Here is a 22,983-nt window from a genome sequence, read left to right as displayed (position 1 = left end):
TAAGGAATGCGGGACTTCCTTGGTGGTCCAGTGGTTAAGAATCTGCCTCACAACGCAGGGGGCACGAGTTCGATTCCTCGTCGGGGAGTTAAGATCCCATATGTGTGTGTATTCAGTCACTCAGTCATGTTCAACTCTTAGCGACTCCATGGACTGTACCCGTCCCCCGCCCCGCCCCCCTCCCCCCCAGGCTCCTCTGTCCATGTGATTTTCCTCGCACAATAATGAAGTGGGTTGCCATTTCCTCCTCCAGGAGAAAGATCCCACATGCTACAGAGCAACCAAGTCCAAGCATCTAGAATGCGCCATAATGAAAGATTCCAAATGATGCAATAAAGATTCTGGCATGCAGCAGCAAAGACCCCATGCAGCCAAATTAATTAATTAATTAACTAAAAATAAAGAAGGAATGAGCTGAAGAACTTACAGGCGAGTCACAAAAGAGAAGATGTGCTAGGAGCTCTCTGGCTTCTGGGGAGATTCATTTACTTGCCAAAAAGTTGGAGTGTGATGACCTTGAAGAAGGGGAGCGGGGGACAGCTGCCTCCTCCTTTATAATCAGGGGAAATAATTCCATCTTTTTTCTCACCTGTGGTGGGGGTGTCTGGTTACTCTCATGGGACAATTGATCTCTTACGGAAACTCAGACTAACAGAAACAGAGAGTGGTCGAGGGGGAAATAAATCCAGGAAAATGCTGAGAGGTCAGAAGAGAAGGACAGAGTGAGTCCTTGTGATTTTTCATTCACTGAGTGTTCACTGAGCAACTGCTGTGTGCCCCAGACTTTGTTGGAAGTTGGAGAGGAGCAGTGAACAAAATTTATGTTCTGGTAGGAGAAGACAGACAAGAAACTAACAAGTGAAATATGTTTGTGTCAGATTGTGATAAATGTTACGGAGAAAAATAAATCGAGGAAGGAAGGTGTGAGATTTAAAATCAGGGAGTTAGGAAAAGCCCCACTGAAAATGGTGACATTGGGGAAAGATCTGAGGGAGGGAGGGAAGTGGTCACGCCCAAACTGTGTTTTATTTATATTTTAATGGAATATAATTGCTTTACTATATTGTGTTAGTTTCTGCTGTACAACAAAGTTTATCAGCTCTAAGTATACATACATCCCCTCTCTCTTGAGCTGCCTTCCCATCCCCTCATCCTACCCCTCCAGGTCATCACAAAACATCAGACTGAGCTCCCTGTGCTATGCAGCAGCTTCCAATAACAGGGTTTTCAAGAATGTTCCAGGCAGGGGGGTTAGAAGTGGAAAGGGCAAGGCTGGAGTGAGCAGGGGGAGAGGTGAGTGATGAACAGGGTAAGAGGACTTTGGTTTTTATGCTGAATGCAATTTCCACTGAGATCTGAAGGATAAGCCTCGAGGCTCCCAGAGCAGGATCGAGTTTCAACCTCTGGCCCTGGATATAGCTCATTCATTAATTCAACTGTCCCTCTGTCATTCCTTTCCTGAGCACTGAGGGAGGCCCACGTGGCCCTAGGGCTTGTGCTGAGCACTGGAAACTCCAGCTGGGGGAAGAGCGTCCCCTCAGTCCTGCAGGAAGGAAGGCTTTCGGGGTTGGAGGAGATTCTGTCCCGTGTGACTTTGTGCCTTAAGTTTGGGGAATCAGTGGGTGATAAGCTGGGGAGGGGCCACAGGCAGGGAACAGGGGAGGCTGGAAACGGTGAGGCTGGGGAGAAAGCGGAGACTCCTGCCAATCAGGTTTCTATCTTTTCCGTGGTTTCAGAGGCCCTGTCTCTCTGCTAGCTCTGAGTTCTGGCTCCAGGCTGGGCAGGGGACAGCAGAGTGTGATGGGCCACGACAGGTGGCTTTTCCATGTGACGCTTGTCCGCTGACTGCTCAGTCCTCACTTTTAGAGCAGTTTCCAGAAGTGATGTGAGGGGATAGGCCGGGCAACCTATATATAGTCCTGGGGCCAGGGCTCAGCCTGGGAGGGTCTGTCTGCTCTTCGCCGTGCGCCCATCACCCGTGGTGTCCCACGACCTTGCTCTGAGCTTGGTGCTTGCTTCTCTTGAGACACAGCTCTGAGCCACCTACAGTTAGGCTTGACCTTGACTGGGCCTCTTGGGAGTCTCTTTTTAGCCAAGATCTCCAGCCAGACCTGTGAGTCCAGGGGTCCTGGTGGGGGATGGTGGCTGGGGATAAGGGGAAGAGGAGGGACAGGGGGACAGGGGCTTGCTGCGAGTCCTGGAGAGGTGAGAGAGGAGGAGAGGGCAGGGACTCTGGAGGATTTGGGGTTGGGGCTGAGGCCAGGGGCCAAGTCAGGGGAAGGACACTTGGGGGTAGGACAGGGTTTGAAAGCCAGCCTCAAGTTGAGGAAGGGGGATTGAGCCAGGTCCCTGACAGGGGCTATTTGGGTGGGGTGGAAGGGTGGGCTGGGGCAGATAAACGAGTTGAGGTTGCCTTTGGGCCTGAAAGGGAGTCTCCCTTTCTCCCCTTCTCCCTTGGCCTGAGCCAGAGTCCCTTTCTGTGTGGGTTGAGAGGCCTCTGGAGGTTGGGCCCGGTCTCGTCTCCCTGACGGACCCCTCCTCCATGCAGGCCCGCCATGTCGGCCGCGCCCGGCCTCCTGCACCAGGAGCTGTCCTGCCCGCTGTGCCTGCAGCTGTTCGACGCGCCCGTAACGGCAGAGTGTGGCCACAGCTTCTGTCGCGCCTGCCTGAGCCGCGTGGCCGGGGAGCCGGCGGAGGACGGCACGGTGCTCTGCCCGAGCTGCCAGGCCCCCACGCGGCCGCAGGCGCTCAGCACCAACCTGCAGCTGGCGCGTCTGGTGGAGGGGCTGGCGCAGGTGCCGCAGGGCCACTGCGAGGAGCACCTGGACCCGCTGAGCATCTACTGCGAGCAGGACCGCGTGCTCGTGTGCGGCGTGTGCGCCTCGCTCGGCTCTCACCGCGGCCACCGCCTGCTGCCGGCCGCCGAAGCCCACGCGCGCCTCAAGGTGCGGGCCCCTCCGGCGGGGGTCGGGGTCGGATGGGATGGTTGGACCGGTCAGGGTCGGGACGATCCGACCTCAACTTCAGGGCCCGGGGCGCCTGGAGATGCCAGGGACGCGGGCGGGGAGGGGCGTCTAGGGAAGATGAGCTGAAGGCGGAGCCTGACGGAGACCGGAGCCTGACGGAGACCATAGCCTGGAAGAAGCGCTCGGAGACCAGCCTCGGCGAGACGAGCGCGGCCACTGGAGCGCACGCGGGGATGCGAGAGGAGCGCAGCGGCAGAGCGGAGTCTGCCTCGCTGGGGCCCTAGCGGAGGACAGGGTCGGTGCCCGCGGCCCACGCGAACAGGCTCGGCTGCTGGGCGTAGCCCTGGATAAGAGGGGCCTCGCTGTCCGGGACCGCCCCGCTCCTGCTCCCCTGGAGCTGCCAAGCTTGTAATGACCTGACAGTTACCAGATGGAGCCTCACCCAAAGGGACCTGGGAGGCCAAGGCACGCCTGCGCGGGCAACTCTGTGCACAGCCCCGAGTTGGTACCGAGACCCAAGTGCAGGCTGTTTTTGTGTTGGAGCTGGAAGTTCCGAACGCCTCCAGCCTCCACACACAGTTGTGCGCGCCCCCTAGGTTTGCCATCTCTGCGGATGCCCAGACACTGGCAAATGGAGACGCAGGCACACGCTGGCTCGCCTGGCGTACGTGTGGCAGATCACACGCATGTAGAGCTACAGGAGTGTATGTGTATACACGGGCCCAGGGAGATATGTCATGAAGCCATTTATAGGGTTGTTGGAAGAATAAACGACAGGTGCAGGGCTTGGCGGAGGCGGGGTCCGGAGGCTTGGAGCAGTCCACCGTCTCTGCGTGGAGAAGCTGCCACTCTCTTCAGGCAGCTGTTGAGAGTCGGGGGCGGGTAATCTTTACCCATAAATTCAGCGTTGCAAGACACTTCTCCTTGGTCTCCAGACTTCTAGATGGGGTAGACCCCGCCCTTAGGCCCCCCAAATCCTCCAGGGGCCCAGCCTCACCATCCCTCCCGCTCCAGCCTTGCCAATCCCTTGGGGTGCTGGCTTGTAGTCCCCTAGCCCACTGCAGGAGGCTCCTCCTCCCAGGAGCCCGCCCAACCCAGGCTCCCCTCTGCTAGTGACCTCAGAATGCCTATCCTCATCCATCTTTATCTGCAAAAAGAGAAGAGAGTCCATGAAGTGGAACAGGGCACCAGGGAGCCCAGAAGCCTCAAAGGGGTAGGCGGATTAGGATACAGTCTTTCAGAGTCTGCATCAGTCCACCCTAAGCCCCAGGGAGGGGGTAGCTGGAGGTCTGAAGTAGAGATTCCTGGAAGGAGGGGGAAAAGTGAAAGTGTGTCTGACTCTTTGTGACCCCATAGACAGTAGCCTGCCAGGCTCCTCTGTCCATGGAATTCTCCAGGCAAGAATACTGGAGTGGGTTGCCATTTCCTTCTCCAGGGAATCTTCCCAACCTAGGGATCGAACCCACGACTTCCACGTTGCAGGCAGATTGTTTATCATCTGAGCCACATAATGGACAAGAAACCTGGGGTAGAGCAGAACACCTGGGTCCTTGGGGAGGAAGATGGGTTGGTCCAGAGAATACATGCCAAGACTCAAGAGTGATTGGATGGGATCTGCTGGGCATCAGGGGACTCACAACCCCCAAAGTCATGCGGCCTCCTCCTGCTTGCCTCGGAGTAAAAGGACACCAGCCTGTTGGTGAGACCCATCATGCATTGTGTCAAGCACTGCTCCCCACACCTCCTCACCACGGGATGTTCCAAGAGCCTTCTCTCTTCAGCCCCTAGCCTCTACGGTGCCGTCGTGCTTGGTCCCCACGGCTCAGCTCTGTCACCCATGATGATGGCTCATCTCACCTCAGATAGCTGAGAGCCTCCAGGGCTACCCTGCCCAGCAGCAGACAGGGCTGTGGCCCTGGGAGATGTCTGGGGAAGGAGACTGACCTGGCAGCCGGCCGCAGTAGCCCATGGTCCAATTTCGGTGGGGACTCATAGCCAACAGTACCTAGAGGGTATCCTAGTTTCCTTTAGGGGAGGTGGAGAGGAGGCTGCCAATTTGTCCCCAAAACCATAGGTAAGGTAGGTGGGGGATAACCGTTCCCATTCTGCAAAAGTGGAAAATTGAGGTTGGAAGTCAGGGCGACAGGACTGGAACAGTCTGATTTCAGGGCCGTGCACCTCCCAGCAAACTGGCTTTTGCTGGAGGTATTAGGAACTCCCCTATGCCTGCATTTCAGGATCCCAAACAGACAGACCTAGAGTAGGAGCTGGCCCACAGGTTTGTTTGGTTTGTCCATGCAGAAGACATTGTTTTTAAGCTTTTGGTCGTGCTGCACTGCCTGTGGGATCTTAGTTCCTCAACCAAGGATAGACCCTATGCCCCCTGCATTGGCAGCTCATAGTCTTAACCACTGGACTGCCAGGGAAGTCCCAGAAGACATTTTTATTCAATTGCCTACCCTCAGAACCAGGGAAACCCTGTTTGGTGGCTCAAACAGTAAAGAATCCGCCTGCAATACAGGAGACCTGGGTTTGATCCCTGGGTTGGGAAGAACTCCTGGAGAAGAGAATGGCTCCAGTATTCTTGCCTGGAGAATCTAATGGACAGAGGAGCCTGGTGGGTCCATGGGGTCGCAAAGAGTCAGACACGACTGAGCAACTCACACTACACTACTACCCTCAGAGCCTACAAGTGTGCAGGGAGGCCGGTTAGAGGGTTTTGCTAAGATTCTGCTTTTAGGTATAGGGTGAAGGGCAGGAATAGGAGGAGGCTGCCTGTCTCTTGTACACATCCTCCACTACCCCCTGAAACCCTCTATGTGCCAAGCCCTTACCTCTCCGGGGGAGGAGACCCAACTACATCTGTGATAATCATCTTCCCAAAGATCTATGCTGAAGGGCTGCCTGCTGGGGGGATGCAATCAGGAAAGACAAGGCTGGGGAGGACTTAATGGAGATAGACAATGGGAAGGGGGGACATTCCAGACCTCAGAACTGGTACTGGCAAGTGCTTGAGACCAGCAAATGTGTTTGGGGCATAAGTTGCCAGCCTGGCTGGAAGAGGAGCTGGCATTGAGGCTGAGCCAGAGGGGGCGGGTTAAGGCGGGGAGGTGTGGGTTTGGTGGGGGAGGTGGGCGGTCGCATCACTTCTTTATATCTGCCCTCCCCCCACCAGACGCAGCTCCCACAGCAGAAGATACAGCTGCAGGAGGCTTGTATGCGGAAGGAGAAGAGTGTGGCCCTGCTGGAGCATCAGCTGCTGGAAGTGGAGGTGAGGGACTCGTCCCAGCAAAGCCCGGGGACTGGGGGTCCAGGCTGGGGGTCCCCAGCCAAATGCTCATTCCTGTCTGTCCCCCCAGGAGACGGTGCGTCAGTTCAGGGGGGCAGTGGGCGAACAACTGGGCAAGATGCGTTTGTTCTTGGCTGCCCTGGAGGGCTCCTTGGACCGTGAAGCTGAGCGAGTGCGGGGTGAGGCGGGGGTCGCCTTGCGGCGGGAGCTGGGGAGCCTGAACTCTTACCTGGAACAGCTGCGGCAGATGGAGAAGGTGCTGGAGGAGGTGGCAGACAAGCCGCAGACAGAGTTCCTCATGGTGAGCATTGGATGGCTTCCCTCTGCCCCTCAGCCAGGGTTTAGGCTTTGGAGACCTTATTCCGTTGTCACATAGGGAGCCCGAGGTACAGAGATGGGCAAGGATGAGCCAGGGTCACACACCAAGGAGGGGTGAGCCCCAGGATGGCCCTTCTGGATGTTTAGGTGGGGCACTGCCCAAGGACGCTGTATCTAAGGGGGCATCATTCGTATCAGAGACTTTGTAGGTCTGCATTTTTATTAGGACAATTTTTTATCAGGTGGAATTAGTTTCTTGAGGAAGGGTGTATTTTTTCTAATTCACGCCACAGTAAAGGGCTAGGGGTGGCCTTTAATTCTGGGTTTCTTTTGTCTTTTCTGATTCTTCCTGACCCCGCACCCAGCATTTCTGTGTTCTGCCCCAGCCTCAGAAGCCCCCAGTGTCCCCCCTGCCTGCTCACCTCCATTCTCTCTTTCTCTCATTCCAGAAATACTGCCTGGTGACCAGCAGGTGAGATCAACCTGGCCCTGCCCCCTTTCCCATCTTGCACTTGTCTGCCAGGGACACTGGCTGGTTCACCCTCTCCTCCCATTCAGTCCACTGGGATTCCCCTGCACTTTGTGCGGATATGAACTTGACCTGTCTTTCTCCTCAGGGACCTCCCAGACCACTGCTGGAGACAGATGTGGGCAGGGACACAGGCATCACTCAGTGCTGCTGTTGGGGGGTGGGGGTGGGAGTGGGGGTGGTGGCAGGGCCAGGCTTTCGAAAGGTGTGCACGTTAGAGCTGGATGCTGAAGGAGTGAACAGGCTTCCCAGGTGGTGCTGGCGGTAAAGAACCCACCAGACGTGGATTTGATCCCTGGGTTGGAAAGATCCCCTGGAGGAGGGCATGGCAACCCACTCCAATATTCTTGCCTAGAGAATCCCATGGACAGAGGAGGCTGGTGGGCTACTGTCCATAGGGTTGCAAAAAGTCAGACATGGCTGAAGCGACATAGCCTACAAGTAAAGAGTTGGTGGAAGAGCATTGGAGGCAGAGGGAACAGCAAGTGCAGACTGCTAAGAGGAAGTGAAGATGAAGCTGGTGTGGCTGGAGGGGGCCAAACTGTGAAGAGGGGAGGAGCTGGACCTTATCCCAAGAGAAGGCTTTGAAAAAATACTGGTAAAATATACGTGGGCTTCCCTGGTGGCTTAGTGGTAAAGAATCTGCTTGCCAATGCAGGAGACATGGGTTCAATCCCTGGGTCAGGAAGATCCCCTGGAGGAGGAAATGGCAACTCACTCCAGTATTCTTGCCTGGAAAATCCCATGGACTAACCCTAACCCTACCCCAGTTCAATTCAGTTGCTCAGTTGTGTCCATCTTTGTGACCCCAGGGACTGCAGCAAGCCAGGCTTCCCTGTCTATCACCAACTCCTGGAGCTTGTTCAAACTCATGTCCATTGAGTCAGTGATGCCATCCAACCATCTCATCCTCTGTCATCCCCTTCTCCTCCTGCCTTCAATCTTTCCCAGCATCAGTGTTTTTTTCCCAATGAATCAGTTCTTTGCATCAGGTAGCCAAAGTATTGGAGTTTCAGCTTCAGCATCAGTCCTTCCAATGAATATTTAGGACTGATTTCCTTTAGGATTGGCTGGTTTGATCTTCTACAGTCCATGGGCTCACAAAGGAGTTGGACATGACTTAGAGACTAAATAATAAAAACAACAAAATATAACGTCAAATTTACCATTTTAACCTTTTTTTTTTTTTTTTTTGGACTCACTGTGTGGCTTCCAGGATCTTAGTTTCCTGACCAGGGATCAGCAGTGAAAGGGCAGAGTCCTAACCACTTGGCTGCCAGGAAATTCCCCATTTTAACCTTTTTTTTTTTTTTAGGGTACATTTTAAGTTCAGTGGCATTAAGTACATTCACATTGCTGTGTAACTATCACCACCATCCATCTCCACACCTTTTTTATCTTTCCAAACAAATGAAAACAGAAGAGCTTTAAACCAGGGTATGATGGGGGAGGGGCACATCCTGGAACTTGACCACAGCTCCTTCCTCCTGTCTTCTAGCTACTGCCCCTTGCCCTCCTCCTACTCTGTGCCTCTTCCAAGGAGTCCCTTCACCGACCCTTCCTCCCCTCTCCCCACCCCCAGGCTGCAGAAGATCCTGGCAGAGTCACCACCACCTGCCCGTCTGGACATCCAGCTGCCCATCATCTCAGATGACTTCAAATTCCAGGTGTGGAGGAAGATGTTCCGGGCTCTGATGCCAGGTACTGGGAGGGGCCCACCCTGGGTTTGTGCTTGTGATGCTGTGGTTGATGGGAGGCCCCAGCCACATACAGAGAGGCCTCTCAATCCCAACTGGGGAGATCACCCTAGAAGGTGCCCACTGCCCCTTTCCCTCGGGGTTAGCACTCTTGTAACCTGTGCTCAGAGAAGGCCTTTAAAGCGCATGGGGTTTTCGGGTGGCTGACTGACATGGAGAGGGCACTGGTTTTTTTTTTGGCCATGCCACTGGATCTTAGCTGGGCATAAAGGCTCTTCCATCTTCACTGTGGCACGTGGAGTCTTTAGTTCCTGGCTGTAGGATTTAGTTCTCCAACCAGGGATCAAACCTCAGGCACCCTGCATTGGGAGTGCAGAGTCTTAGCCACTGGACCACCAGGGAAGTCCTGACAGTAAGTCCTGCTTACTGAAAGAATGCTGCTGCGGCAGCAGGGGAAGCTGGGGCCTGGGTCTGAGCCTTGCAAGACCCATGGACCTGCCTTGCCCCTGCTGTGCCCCACACGTGGGGATGATACGCCCTGCTCACTGGGAGCTGAGGACCTGCGGAGCTGGAACCCTGGGGTCAGACACTGACTCTGGCCTGTGGGTTTTTTCTCTGCAAAAGCTAGAGCCCACTGGGGAGCTAGAGCTCCAGCAGATATATACCCGGCCTCACTGGGGGGAATGGAGGGACCTCTGCTTTAGCCAAGAGAAGACTAAGGCCCAGAGACTGGTCAAACCTGATTTGGTCACACAGCCAGGTGAGGTTGAGACTAGCTTAGGACCAGGCTTCCTGACTATCTCCTGCTCTAAGGCCTTAGATGGTGAGTGCCACGGCCTTGTATCCACTTAGTCCTCCCCACAACCCTGGAAGGAGGGAATTATGGCCTAATTTTACAGCTGAACAAACTGAAGCCCTGAGAGGTGTGGCCTTTGGCCTGAGTCAGGAAGCCGAGGCGGGGCTCACTGCCCAGAGATGCTGGGAGGATGAGAGGAGCTGCTCCCCCAACAGGCGGGTTGGGAGAAGGCTCTCAGGAAAGCCCACCCGCAGGGTCTGACTCGCTTCCTTTCGGTGTCAGCGCTGCAGGAGCTGACCTTTGACCCGAGCACGGCCCACCCGAGCCTGGTGCTGTCCAATTCGGGCCGCCGCGTGGAGTGCTCGGAGCAAAAGGCGCCACCAGCCGGAGAGGACCCCCGCCAGTTCGACAAGGCGGTGGCGGTGGTGACGCACCAGCTGCTCTCCGAGGGCGAGCACTACTGGGAGGTGGAGGTGGGCGACAAGCCGCGCTGGGCGCTGGGCGTGATCGGCGCCCAGGCCGGTCGCCGCGGCCGGCTGCACGCGGTGCCCTCGCAGGGGCTCTGGCTGCTCGGGCTGCGCGACGGCAAGATCCTGGAGGCTCACGTCGAAGCCAAGGAACCGCGCGCGCTGCGCACCCCGGAGAGGCGGCCCACGCGCATCGGCATCTACCTGAGCTTCGGCGACGGCGTCCTCTCCTTCTACGACGCCAGCGACCCCGACGCGCTGGAGCTGCTCTTCGCCTTCCATGAGCGCCTACCGGGGCCCGTCTACCCCTTCTTCGACGTGTGCTGGCACGACAAGGGCAAAAATGCGCAGCCGCTGCTGCTCGTGGGGCCCGACGTCGGCGGCGGCTCTGGCTCGGGCTCAGAGGCTTGAGCTGCGGGTCGGGTTCGGGGAGGGGTGGGGGGCCCTGCCGGCTTGGTCAGGGTGGCCGGGGTTGAAGTCAGGGCGGAGGGGGTTGGGGACGGGACTCCAAACATTCTGAGAAGTTGGGGGTTGGCATGTGCAGGGGACAGCCAGCCAGGGGTTGGGGTGGTGATGGGAAGGGGAGACCTGAAGTCAGGTCAGTGGAGAAACTCTAGCTGGCGAACCTGGGAACACCAGCGATCAGGCAAGAAGTTGAGATTGAGGAAGGTCAGGGGGCCTGGGGAGGAGGGAGGGGAGGAGCTGGAGAACTCTGTGGGAGTCAGGAGGCCCGGAAGCCTCCCGCTCCTTTCCGCCATGGGGGGCCTCCGAAGTCAGGTCTGGTCTCACCACGGCAAGAGGCCTTCCACCGGGGTGATTCTCCAACTGGAGCACATGCACCAAGGTCACCTTTTCAGAGCACCTCGGAATGCCTTGGCTAAAGCCCAGAGGGCAGAATTTCTGGTTCAGTAGGTCAGGGGTGGGTCAAAAGTGGGCCTTTCTAGCAAGTCCTCAGGGGCCGCTGATGCTGCCTCTCACAAGCTGGATCACACCTGAAGCGTGGCTAACTCAGCCGGCCTTCTGTTCAGTCAGCTTGCTCTTACACAGAGTTATCACAAAGCTGTCAGCCATGATGCGTAGAAAACCCAAAATACATTCCTCCAGGCCACAGCCATTTAAAAACTGTCAGAGCCTGTGTGCCAAAGTGCTTCAGTTGTGTCTGACTCTTTGCGACCCTGTGGACTGCAGCCCGCCAGGCTCCTCTGTCCATGGGATTCTCCAGGCAAGAATATTGGAGTGGGTTGCCACACCCTCATGCAGGGGATCTTCCTGACCCAGGGATCGGACCTGCGTCTCCTGCATTGGCAGGCGGGCTCTTCACCACTAGTGCCACCTGGGAAGCCAGAGCCTTTGCTGGGTGAATAAACTGACCCCCCACTTATTGCCCTTTGCCTCCGGATTATGCTGACTGAGTGTCTCAGGTGTGGAGGACACCATCCCCTCCGTTGCCAACCAAGAGAAAAAGCCTGATGCTAGCCCTGCCCTGGGCCCTGCTGCTTGTGAAGGAGAGGAAGCCCCCATCTTATCACCCTCCCTCCCCGAGTTGCTTCCTTAAGTGTGAACATTTTTTTAGGCCTTTGGGTCTAAAATAACCACTGAAGCCAGGAGTGGGAGCCCCTCTTCCCTGGAGGGAGAGGCTTTGGGGGTTCAGGCAGGTGGGACTGCTGCCCCTCCCATCCTAAGGAAGGATAAAGGCCTGGGCCATTTCCTACCACCAGTGGGGTCGCTACTGCTGCTGCTCTGTGAGGTCTGGGACCCTCTGGCAACTGACGCCAGTGTGGGAATTTTCTGGGGGTGGAGGGGAGAGGAAGGGGTAGGGTAAGAAAGGATCTGGCTGGGGGTGCGCCCCTGGCTGCGTCTCCAAGAGGAAGGCCTGTTGCGCCCTGGCTCTGGGACACAAGAGAGAATTCATCTGAGAAGCTCTTTCTTGTCAGAAAATAAAACTGTTAAGTGAAGGGATGATTCGTTGATGGTCAAATCCAGCAGTGTGAATAAATGCGATTACAGTCTGACTCCTTCCTAATTAAATCTGTGTCAGGAGACGACTGATGTATTGCTAGGCAGTATGGGTCACCCAGATGATAAAGAATTTTTGTCTGCAGTTCTAGAGAACAGGGTTTGATACCTGGGTTGGGAAGATCCCCTGCAGAAGGAAATGGCAACCCTCTCCAATATTCTTGCTTGGGAAATCCCATGGACAGAGGAGTCTGGCAGGCTGTATTCCATGGTGTCACGAAGAGTTGGACAAGACTGAGCAAGTAAACAATGACAATCTTCTCATTGCCTGTCCAGCCTTCAGTCTTGATGGACCCATCAAATCTTTCTAAAATTCCAAGTATGGTCATGTGATTCAGTTGTCAAAACTTCCAAGGATTCCAAGTTGCTTGCAGGAGGCTTGTGGGATCTTATTTTGCCCACCAGGGATTGAACCCCAGGCCCTCTGCAGTGAAAGTCCAGAGTCCAAACCACTGGACTGCCAGGGAAGTCCCCCTCCAGCCTCATCTTATGCCTTCTGTTCACATACGTCTACACTCTGGCCCTACTGAACTCTGAACTCTTGGGGTCCCTGCATCCCCCATATTACACAACTCTCAGCTAGGAATGGCTTATTCCCTTCCCTGCCCTACTCACCTACAATACTCTCCAGAAATACCACATTAAAAAAAAATTCATTTGTTTATTAGGCTGCATCTGATTTTAGTTGCGGCACGTGGGGTGTTTAGTTGTGGCGCTCAGGCTCAGTACTTGTGGCACTTGGGCTCAGTACTTGTGGCGCATGGGCTTAGGTCCTTGGCAGCCTGTGGGATCTTAGCTCCCCAACTAGGGATCGAACCTGTGTCCTCTGCAGCGGGAGGCAGATTCTCAACCACCAGGGAAGTCCCAACACCAACGTGCTTATTCTCTCTTGACTTCAGCACCTTCATACAATGTGCAACCACTGAGCTGAATCCCCGTCGTAGGTGTCTGCGGAGGGCGGTTGGTGCCCAAGTGGTCCTAGGCCCTTTCTAGGAAGAAGGGACTGTGAGAAGCAGAGGCCAAGACAGGATTCAATGTGCCCGGATTGTTTTGAGGGAAGATGCCTGTGAAAGAGAAAATGGGGCCATAGGTCACGATCCCTGTCTGACCCAGAGTGAAGGAGAGAGGGGAGTTTGGAGGGACTGTTGTGGGGACTCCTCCAGATAGCTGCCCCTCAGAGGAGCCCTGGGTGTCCCCGAACCCACCTTTGTGCTGCTACCACGCTTGGTCGTTGGCTGGGAACTGGGCTCTGCGCAGAAGGGCAGGGAAGGAAGGGTCTCACCGCTCTTCTGCTGCTGCCCTCAGCCATCTGTTCCTTGAGATGGAGTTACAGCAGGGAACTTCTTTTCACAGTCTTCGCACGTTCTTTCTATGGAAAGTTATCCTGGCTTGGGCTGTGTGCCTTGAGGGGAATGACCCGGTGACTTGCCCTTGGCTGACTGTGACAGATGGAGTCCCTGAGCCAAAGGCAGTCAGCATGGGGCGAGTTTATGGGAAACCCTGCCTCATCTGGGTGTTCCTTGTTGGCTGGGGACCACCTGGCTCAGCCAGAATCTCCCTGGGGCTAGAGGAAGGTGAAATGGGGACAGAGAGATGGATTCCTCTAGAAAAGGACCAGAACCTCCTCCCTGAGTTCTTCCCCTTCATGGAGACCCTGGGAACTCATCACAACTGGCTGCAGAGAGGTTTCCGGTGCCTCCTGACTCCTGAGTGTCCAGGAAAACTAGCGCCTGCCAGGGCCATGCTGAACTGCAGGTAAAAACATTTACTGAGAGCTTGTTATGTGTCAACAACTTTATTTTTATTTAAAATGTTTTCTTTATTTTTGACTGTGCTGGGTCTTCATCGCCGTGTGGGCTTTTCTGCAGTGTGATGAGCAGGGGCTCCTCTCGATTTGGGGTGTGCGGGCTTCTCACGGCAGTGCCTTCTCTTGTCGTGGAGCACAGGCTGTAGGGCATGTGGGCGTCAGCAGCTGCAGCTCCCAGGCTCTAGAGCACAGGCCCAATAGTCATGGTGCACGGGCGTGGCTGCTCTGTGGCGTATGGGACTGTCCCAGATCCAGGATTTAACCCATGTCGCCCGCATTGGCAGGTGGATTCTTTAACACTGAGCCACCAGGGAAGCCCCTCAATAAGTTTATATCCAGTATCTCCTTTATCTAATTTATCCTCATAAATTAGATAAAGGCTCACAACAATTAGGGCTCACAACAACTAGCATCTCACTAGCCTGCCTTGGAGAAGGCAATGGCACCCCACTCCAGTACTCTTGCCTGGAAAATCCCATGGACGGAGGAACCTGGTGGGCTGCAGTCCATGGGGTTGCTAAGAGTCGGACACGACTGAGCGACTTCACTTTGAATTTTCACTTTCATGCACTGGAGAAGGAAATGGCAACCCACTCCGGTGTTCTTGCCTGGAGAATCCCAGGGACGGGGGAGCCTGGTGGGCTGCCGTCTATGGGGTCGCACAGAGTTGGACGCGACTGAAGCGGCTTAGCAGCAGCAGCAGCAGCAGCAGCAGCAGTCTGCTCATCAGAAATGATCCCTGTTGTCAGTTTAATGAGTAGTTTTCTAGGACTTTCTGTGCATTTATGTGTCCCACAGATAATATATAATATAGTGTTTTTCTTTCTATATAAATGATGTCATACTCTACATGAATATGACACATTATTTTACATATTCTGCAATGTCTTTTTTTTTTCAGTTCAGTCAGTCAGGAGATTTGTCCACGTTCCTGTGCAGAAAGAACCTTCTCCTTTTTGATTGCTGTGTAGTATTCCACCATGTGAATGTGACATAACTTACTTCATCATTCCCTGATTAACTGGTATTTTATCTCTAACCATTGTTATTACAGACAATGCTGCTGTGAACATCTGTGGATATGTCTCTGTGCACACGTGCAAGGGCTTCTCTAGGGTAGGTACTAAGTAGTGGAGATCCTAAGACTTAGCATGTGTGCGTGCTCAGTCATGTCTGACTCTTTGTGACCCTGTGAACTGTAGCCTGCCAGGCTCCTCTGTTCTTGGGATTCTCTAGGTAAGAATACTGGAGTGGGTTGCTATGCCCTCCTCCAGGGGATCTTTCCGGCCCAGGGATGGAACCTGTGTCTCCTGAGTCTCCTGCATTAGAGACAGATTCTTTACCTACTGAGCCACCTGGGAAGCTCCATTGGAATGTTACTCAGCTATAAAAAGGAACACATTTGAGTCAGTTCTAAGGAGGTGGATGAACCTAGAGCGTATTATACAGACTGAAGTAAGCCAGAAAGAGAAAGACAAATAGTAGTGTATTAACACATATATGGGATCTAGAAAGATGGTACCAACGATCCTACATGCAGGGCAGCAAAGGAAACACGGATGTAAAGAACAGACTTCTGGACTCAGTGGGAGAAGGAAAGGGGGGGATGATTTGAGAGAATAGTATTGAAACATATTCATTATCGTATGTAAAATAGATCGCCAGTGGGAGTTTGAGGCATGATGCAGGGAACCCAAAGCCGGTGCTCTGTGACAACCTGGAGGGATGGGGTGGGGAGGGAGGTGAGAGAGGGGTTCAGGAGAAGGGGGCACATGTATACCTATGGCCAATTCATGTTGATGTATGGCAAAAACCATCACAATATTGTAAAGTAATTATCCTCCAATTAAATAAATTAAAAAAAAAAGTGAAGGCAGCAGAAGGGCTTCTAGAGGATTCTCAGATCCTAGATGTGGGTGAGAGAGAAAGAGGACAAGGGGACAAGTGGAACTGACCTGGGAGGGACACAGCAGCCAAGCAGGCTCCCTGGCTGATCCTTTGGCCTGAGTCACCCCTGCTGTGAGGATTAAGTCATCCTCTTGGGCCCTGCCTGCACCTAGGGGCCTGGGAGCACCATCTAGGCCTGGAGAAGGGAGTGTGGAGGTGGCTTCACACACCATCAAGCCTGGCACTGGACTTCAGGAACTGGAGGCAGAATAAATTTCCCTAGAATGACTAAAGGCTAGACCAGAATGACTGGGTTTCTGGGAGGAGAAGAGGGATTGAGGAGCAGATGCTGGGTGTGGGGACATGGGGAATAGGCTTGTCACTGGTGATCCAAGAGTGAGGAAGCAGGGAAGAGTGGAGGCCAGATCCAGGGTCCTGGAAAGAGGATGGGTGGGAATCGGGAGGTGGGACCCTGGGGGAGGGTGTTATGGGAGGAGGTTTTTCCACTACTGGGGGGCACTGGAAACTTATTGCTAGAGACACCTGTTGTACTTTTGCTTCTCTGTCCAGTATTCCATCTTTGTTTTTTTCTTTCATTCTTTTTTTTTTTTTTTGGCTGCAGAGCATGTGGGATCTTAGTTCCCCGACCAGCAATCAAACCTACATCCTCTAAGTTGGAAGCACAGAGTCTTAACCACTGGACTGCCAGGGAAGTCCCAACTTTCCTTCCTTAACAGGCACTTCAGGAATGATTCGGCCAAATTGCTAATTTTATGGATGAGGAAACTGAGTCAGCTCCCAGGAATTAGCCACAGGAATTAGAACAAATGAACAAAAAATACTGGGAAATCTTTTTCCTAACTCCCACTTCAGAATTCTTTTTGAGACATTACTTATACTTTTGCAGGTATAAGATCTCCAGCACAGAAACCATATATTTAATTAAATTATTTATTTTGGACACACATTTTATACATAGTAGTTTATATTTCTTAATCCTATACCCCTGTCTTGCTTCTTTGCCCTTCCCTCTCCCTGTTGGTAAGCTCTAGTTTGGTCTCTGTATTTGTGAGTCCCATATACTGCTTTTAAACCTCAGGTACACAAAATTGGATTATGCACAACACTTTACTAGTCCACTATCATCAAATGGTCTATGTGTATCCCTCTTGTCTCATGTTACGTACTTATTAAAAAATCTGAGCACTGGAACTTTCCTGGTGGCCCAGTGGTTGAGAGGCTATCTGCCAATGCAGGTTCGATTCCTGGTCGGGGAAGATCTCACATGCCGAGGGGCAGCTAAGCCACAGCTACTGAAGCTGGTGCCTAGAGCCTGTGCTCTGCAACCAGAGAAGCAACTGTGATGAGAAGTCCTTCAGTTTAGTCAGTTCAGTTCAGTCACACAGTCGTTCTTACTCTTCGCAACCCCATGGACAGCAGCACGCCAGGCCTCCCTGTCCATCACCAACTCCCGGAGTTCACTCAAACTCATGTGCGTTGAGTCGGTGATGCCATCTAACCATCTCATCCTATGTCATCTCCATCTCCTCCTGCCTTCAATCTTTCCCAGCATCAGGGTCTTTTCTGATGTGTCAGTTCTTTGCATGAGGTGGCCAAAGTATTGGAGTTTCAGCTTCAGCATCAGTCCTTCCAATGAATACCCAGGACTGATCTCCTTTAAGATGGACTTGTTGGATCCTCTTGCAGTCCAAGGGACTCTCAAGAGTCTTCTCCAATACCACAGTTCAAAAGCATCAATTCTTCAGCGCTCAGCTTTCTTTATAGTCCAACTCTCACATCCATACATGACTGCTGGAAAAACCATAGCTTTGACTAGATGGACCTTTGTTGATAATGTCTCTGCTTTTTAATATGCTGTCTAGGGTGGTCATAACTTTTCTTCCTAGAAGCAAGCATCTTTTAATTTCATGGCTGCAGTCACCATCTGCAGTGATTTTGGAGCACAAAAAAATAAAGTCTATCATTGTTTCCACTGTTTCCCCATCTATTTGCCATGAAGTGATGGGACCAGATGCCATGATATTCATTTCCTGAAGCTTGAATTTTAACCCAACTTTTTCACTCTCCTCTTTCACTTTCATCAAGGGGCTCTTTAGTTCTTCTTTGCTTTCTGCCATAAGGGTGGTGTCATCTGCATATCTGAGATTATTGATATTTCTCCCAGCAATCTTGATTCTAGCTTGTGTTTCTTCCAGTCCAGCGTTTCTCATGATGTACTCTGCATAGAAGTTAAATAAGCAGAGTGACAATATACAGCCTTGATGTACTTCTTTCCCTATTTGGAACCAGTCTGTTGTTCCATGTCCAGTTCTAACTGTTGCTTCTTGACCTGCATACAGATTTCTCAAGAGGCAGATCAGGTGGTCTGGTATTCCCATCTCTTTCAGAATTTTCCACAGTTTGTTGTGATCCACACAGTTAAAGGCTTTGGCATAGTCAATAAAGCAGAAATAGATGTTTTTCTGGAACTCTCTTGCTTTTTCGATGATACAGTGGATGTTGGCAATTTGATCTCTGGTTCCTCTGCCTTTTCTAAATCCATCTTGAACATCTGGAAGTTCATGGTCCAAGTACTGTTGGAGCCTGGCTTGGAGAATTTTGAGCATTACTTAACTAGTGTGTGAGAGGAATGCAATTGTGCATAGTTTGAGCATTCTTTGGCATTGCCTTTCTTTGGGATTGGAATGAAAACTGACCTTTTCCAGTCCTGTGGCCACTGCTGAGTTTTCCAAATTTGCTGGCATATTGAGTGCAGCGCTTTCACAGCATCATCTTTTAGGATTTTAAATAGGTCAACTGGAAGTCCATCACCTCCACTAGCTTTGTTCGTAGTGATGCTTCCTAAGTCTCACTTGACTTCACATTCCAGGATGTCTGGCTCTAGGTGAGTGATCACACCATCGTGGTTATCTGGATCATGAAGATCCTTTCTATATAGTTCTTCTGTGTATTCTTGCCACCTTTTCTTAATATCTTCTGCTTCTGTTAGGTCCATACCATTTCTGTCCTTTATCAAGCCCATCTTTGCATGAGATGTTCCCTTGGTATCTCTAATTTTCTTGAAGGGATCTCTAGTCTTTCCCATTCTATTGTTTTCCTATATTTCTTTGCACTGACCACTGAGGAAGGCTTTCTTATCTCTCCTTGCTATTCTTTGGAGCTCTGCATTCAAATGAGTATGTCTTTCATTTTCTCCTTTGCTTTTCGCTTCTCTTCTTTTCACAGCTATTTATTTGTAAGGCCTCTCCAGACAGTCATTTTGCTTTTTTTGCATTTCTTTTCCTTGGGGATGGTCTTGATCCCTGTCTCCTGTACAATGTCACGAACCTCCATGCACAGTTCTTCAGGCACTCTATCAGATCTAATCTCTTGAATCTATTTCTCACTTCCACTGTATAATAGTAAAGGATTTGATTTATGTCACACCTGAATGGCCTAGTGGTTTTCCCTACTTTCTTCAATTTAAGTCTGAATTTGGCAATAAGGAGTTCTTGATCTGAGCCAGAATCAGCTCCCAATCTTGTTTTTGCCGACTGTAAAGAGCTTCTCCATTTTTGGCTGTGAAGAATATAATCAATCTGATTTCAGTATTGACCATCCGGTGAGTCCATGTGTAGAGTCTTCTCTTGTGTTGTTGGAAGAGGGTGTTTGCTATGACCAGTGCATTCTCTTGGCAAAACTCTATTAGCCTTTGCCCTGCCTCATTCTGTACTCCAAGGCCAAATTTGCCTGTTACTCCAGGTATCTCTTGACTTCCTACTTTGCATTCCAGTCCCCTATAATGAAAAGGACATGTTTTTTGGGTGTTAGTTCTAGAAGGTCCTGCAGGTCTTCGTAGAACTGTTCAGCTTCTTCAATGTTACTGGTCAGGGCATAGACTTGAAGTACTGTGCTACTGAACGGTTTGCCTTTGAAACGAACAGAAATCATTCTGTCATTTTTGAGACTGTATCCAAGTACTGCATTTCAAACTCTTTTGTTGACTATGATGTTCTTGCACCACAGCAAAGAGTAGCCCCTGCTTGCTGCAACTAGAGAAAGTCCACACACAGCAGCAAAGATCCAGTCAGCCAAAAATAAATAAGTAAATAAAAATTTTTTAAAAATTGAGCACCTGTGAAACTGGCATCTAACCCAACACAGCTTATTTCTAAGAACTTCCTCACAGAGTCTTCTCCCCTGTCCCAGCCCCTGCCTGCCTCTCAGAGGGGACCACTAGCCTGGATTTGTGTTTTCAATTTCCTTGCTCTTTTTTTCTTTTAACGATCACAGATGTCTTTAATTTCACTTTACTGGGCTTCTGAAATGTATAAAAGAAGCATGAAAATACTTTGTTTTCTGAGACTGGCTTGTTTATTAATAATTTCATTGTTACAGGAATTTCAAACCCATGAAACAAAGTAAAATAACGTGGATCTCTATGTACCCATCAACCACCTTCAGCCATGAACAAGATTCTGCCACAGTTGCTTCATCACTCATGTTTTCCTTTCTCTTTTCCTGTGAATCTTAGTCATCTTATCATTTCATCCAAGCCCTTCCTACTGCTGATATAAATTGGCAGAGCATGTGTTAAAGAGCCACCTTGTCATATTAGGAGACATAAATTTGTAAATGTGACTTGAATAAAGACTACAATTTAGATGTTAAAAAATTTTACATTTAATCACTTGTACAGTCTTTAATACTCATTTCTAAAAGCTGTTGACATTTCCTAGCATAACCATATTACCATTATCACACCTAACAAAATCAACAAGCACCATGTAATACCAGTAACCTACTAATTCCACTTAACATATTTTACTAGGATTCATCAAGGGTGTTGCACTGACTATAAAATGTTCTATTTACCCATTCTCTTATTGTTGGCCATTGACTCATTTCCAGTTTTCAGTCATTATGAATAGAATGGATGTGATTATTCTAGCATGTGTCTCTTGGCACAAACGTGCTAAATGTGTTTTGTTAAATACCTAAAAGTGAAATTGCTGGGGAAGTTATGCAGTGTTTAAAACCTGAATTCTCCGGTTTTCATGCTAACCAGTAGTATATTAGAAATTCCATGGATCTACAACCTTTCTAGTACTTGAATGTCTATATTGGGTTGTAAAGTAAAATTCAGGTTTTTTTTTTTTTTACTGTGGTGACATTCAGAAAAGTTTGAAGAACTTTGGGCTAAAGAGTCAAATAGGTATATTTTGTTACAAAAAACCTATCATTCCTCATTTTCCTCCCCTTCCCCTGGCTTGCATTTGCTTTTGTTAATTTTGGTATTTATCTTCATAACTCTAAGTAATATGCTTATAATGCCACTTCTTAAGTTTTGTGTGCTTAGTCACTCAGTCGTGTCTGACTCTTTGTGACCCCATGGACTGTAGCCCATCAGGCTCCTCTGTCCATGGAGATTCTCCACAAGAACACTGGAGTGGGTTGCCATGCCCTCCTCCAGGAGATCTTCCCAACCCAGGGATCAAACCTAGGTCTCTCACCTCGCAGGCAGATTCTTTACCATCTGAGCCACTAGGGAAGCCCATGAATACTGGAGTGGGTAGCCCATCCTTTCCCAGGGGATCTTCCAGTCCCAGGAATCAAACCTGGGTCTCCTGCATTGCAGACAGATTCTTAATTTTTAGGCAGTATTTATTGGGTCTTTCTGGGGCTTCCCTGGTGGCTCAGGTGGTAAAGAATCTGCCTGAAATGCAGGAGACGTGGGTTCAGTCCCTGAGTTGGGAAGGTCCTCTGGAGAAGGGCATGGCAACCCATTCCAGTATTCTTGCCTGGAGAATCCCCATGGACAGAAGAGCCTGGTGGGCTACAGTCCATGGGGTTGCAAAGAGTTGGACATGACTGAGCAACTCACACTTTAACTTTCACTGGGTCTTTCTACAATGGGAGATGATTTTTCATCACTTTCTCTTTCTTACATCTTCATGATACACGTGTACTCAGTCACTCAGTTTTGTCTGACTCTTTGATCCCATGCACTGTTGGCTGCCAGGCTTCTCCATCCATGAAATTCTCCAGGCAAGAATACTGGAGTGGGTAGCTATTCCTTTCTCCAGAGGATCTTCCTGACCCATGGATAGAACCCAAGTCTCCTGTATCATAGGTGGACTCTTTACCTCTGTGCCACCTGGGAAACTTCCCAATATAGTTAAATCTTTATTAAAAAAATTTTTAAAAAATCTATTTGGTTGCCCTGTGCTGGCATGTGGGATCTTAGTTCCCCAACCTGGGATGAAACCTGGGCCTGCTGCATTGGGAGCACTGAGGAACCACTGGACCACCAGGGAAATCCCATTTTCTTTAGTTTTTTATTAAATCAATATTCTGACTTTATATTATGATGACTATGTATATGCTATTCATGGCCAAGTTATCTAATGTATTTTGATTTATTTTTCTCCCTTGTATAGCGTTTTGTTTTCTCGATAATAAATACTTTTCTTTTCTTTGGTTCCGTTAGAGGTTATACCTAATCCAGTCACCAGCCTCTGCCAGGTGTCTAAAAATCTCCTCTAGGTACATCCAGACACTCTAGGGGTTCCAACCAGTCTGTATCTGTCCATTTTATCTCCTATCGTACTCTGTGGCCCCACTCCCCGAGGCCATCACTCCACCCTCTTCCTGGTGTGGCAACCACACCGATTTCTTTGTTTTTCAGTTTTGAGCTTACTCTTCAAGCTGCAGCAGCTTGGTTTTCACACGCCTCATGCTTCTGCAATGGCCTTCTCTTCTTTGTGTTGCTAAATCTAATGGACATTCTTCTGTTTCCATCTCTGTGTCTCAGCAGCATTTCACGTGGCAGACAGCTGGCTTCCTTGAAGCAGTTTCCTCATTCTTGCTTACCATCTGTCTCTGCCTTGGCTTTTGTTCTCCCTGAAGCAGATCGTGAGACAAGGACTTCAAGTATAAGGAGGGAGGTACAGGGATCACTGATAGAAGGGTGGGGAGGAAAGGTGGCCAATAAAGAGTGTATTTTAAATTTTAATTTAATTTTACTTTACTTTTAATTTTATTTTTAATTTCTATTTTTGTTTTGTTCACACTCTGAGCAGAATCTTAGTTCCCCAACCTGGGATAGAATCCTGGCCCCCTTCACTGAAAGTATGGAGTTCTAACCACTGGACCACCGGAGAATTTCCATTTTATTTTGATTAACTTCATTTTGTTTATTGATGTACATT

At 50.6% G+C, this 22,983-nt stretch overlaps 1 protein-coding gene across 1 annotated transcript; it reads left to right on the top strand.

Annotated features, from left to right (window-relative positions):
- The first annotated feature begins 2,555 nt into the window (after positions 1-2,555).
- TRIM72 (tripartite motif containing 72) lies at positions 2,556-10,473 on the top strand. Its single transcript, XM_068968378.1, has 6 exons — positions 2,556-2,945; positions 6,142-6,237; positions 6,326-6,556; positions 7,023-7,045; positions 8,685-8,803; positions 9,878-10,473. The coding sequence occupies exons 1-6, from the start codon at positions 2,556-2,558 to the stop codon at positions 10,471-10,473; spliced, it is 1,455 nt and encodes a 484-aa protein (XP_068824479.1).
- The last annotated feature ends 12,510 nt before the right edge of the window (positions 10,474-22,983 follow it).

The sequence above is a fragment of the Capricornis sumatraensis genome, chromosome 3 (genome assembly GCF_032405125.1).
Source record: "Capricornis sumatraensis isolate serow.1 chromosome 3, serow.2, whole genome shotgun sequence".
In the NCBI taxonomy this organism is placed as follows: Eukaryota; Metazoa; Chordata; class Mammalia; order Artiodactyla; family Bovidae; genus Capricornis; species Capricornis sumatraensis.
The sequence above is the reverse complement of the archived record's forward strand: the minus strand, read 5'-3'. Positions and strand labels throughout refer to the sequence as shown.

Excerpts from the sequence above, each read along its gene's own strand:
- TRIM72 (XM_068968378.1), top strand. The coding sequence starts at position 2,556 with ATGTCGGCCGCGCCCGGCCTCCTGCACCAGGAGCTGTCCTGCCCGCTG. Across the intron at positions 6,238-6,325 it reads ATCAGCTGCTGGAAGTGGAG|GAGACGGTGCGTCAGTTCAG; the intron begins GTGAGGGACTCG and ends CTGTCCCCCCAG. Across the intron at positions 6,557-7,022 it reads CGCAGACAGAGTTCCTCATG|AAATACTGCCTGGTGACCAG; the intron begins GTGAGCATTGGA and ends CTCTCATTCCAG.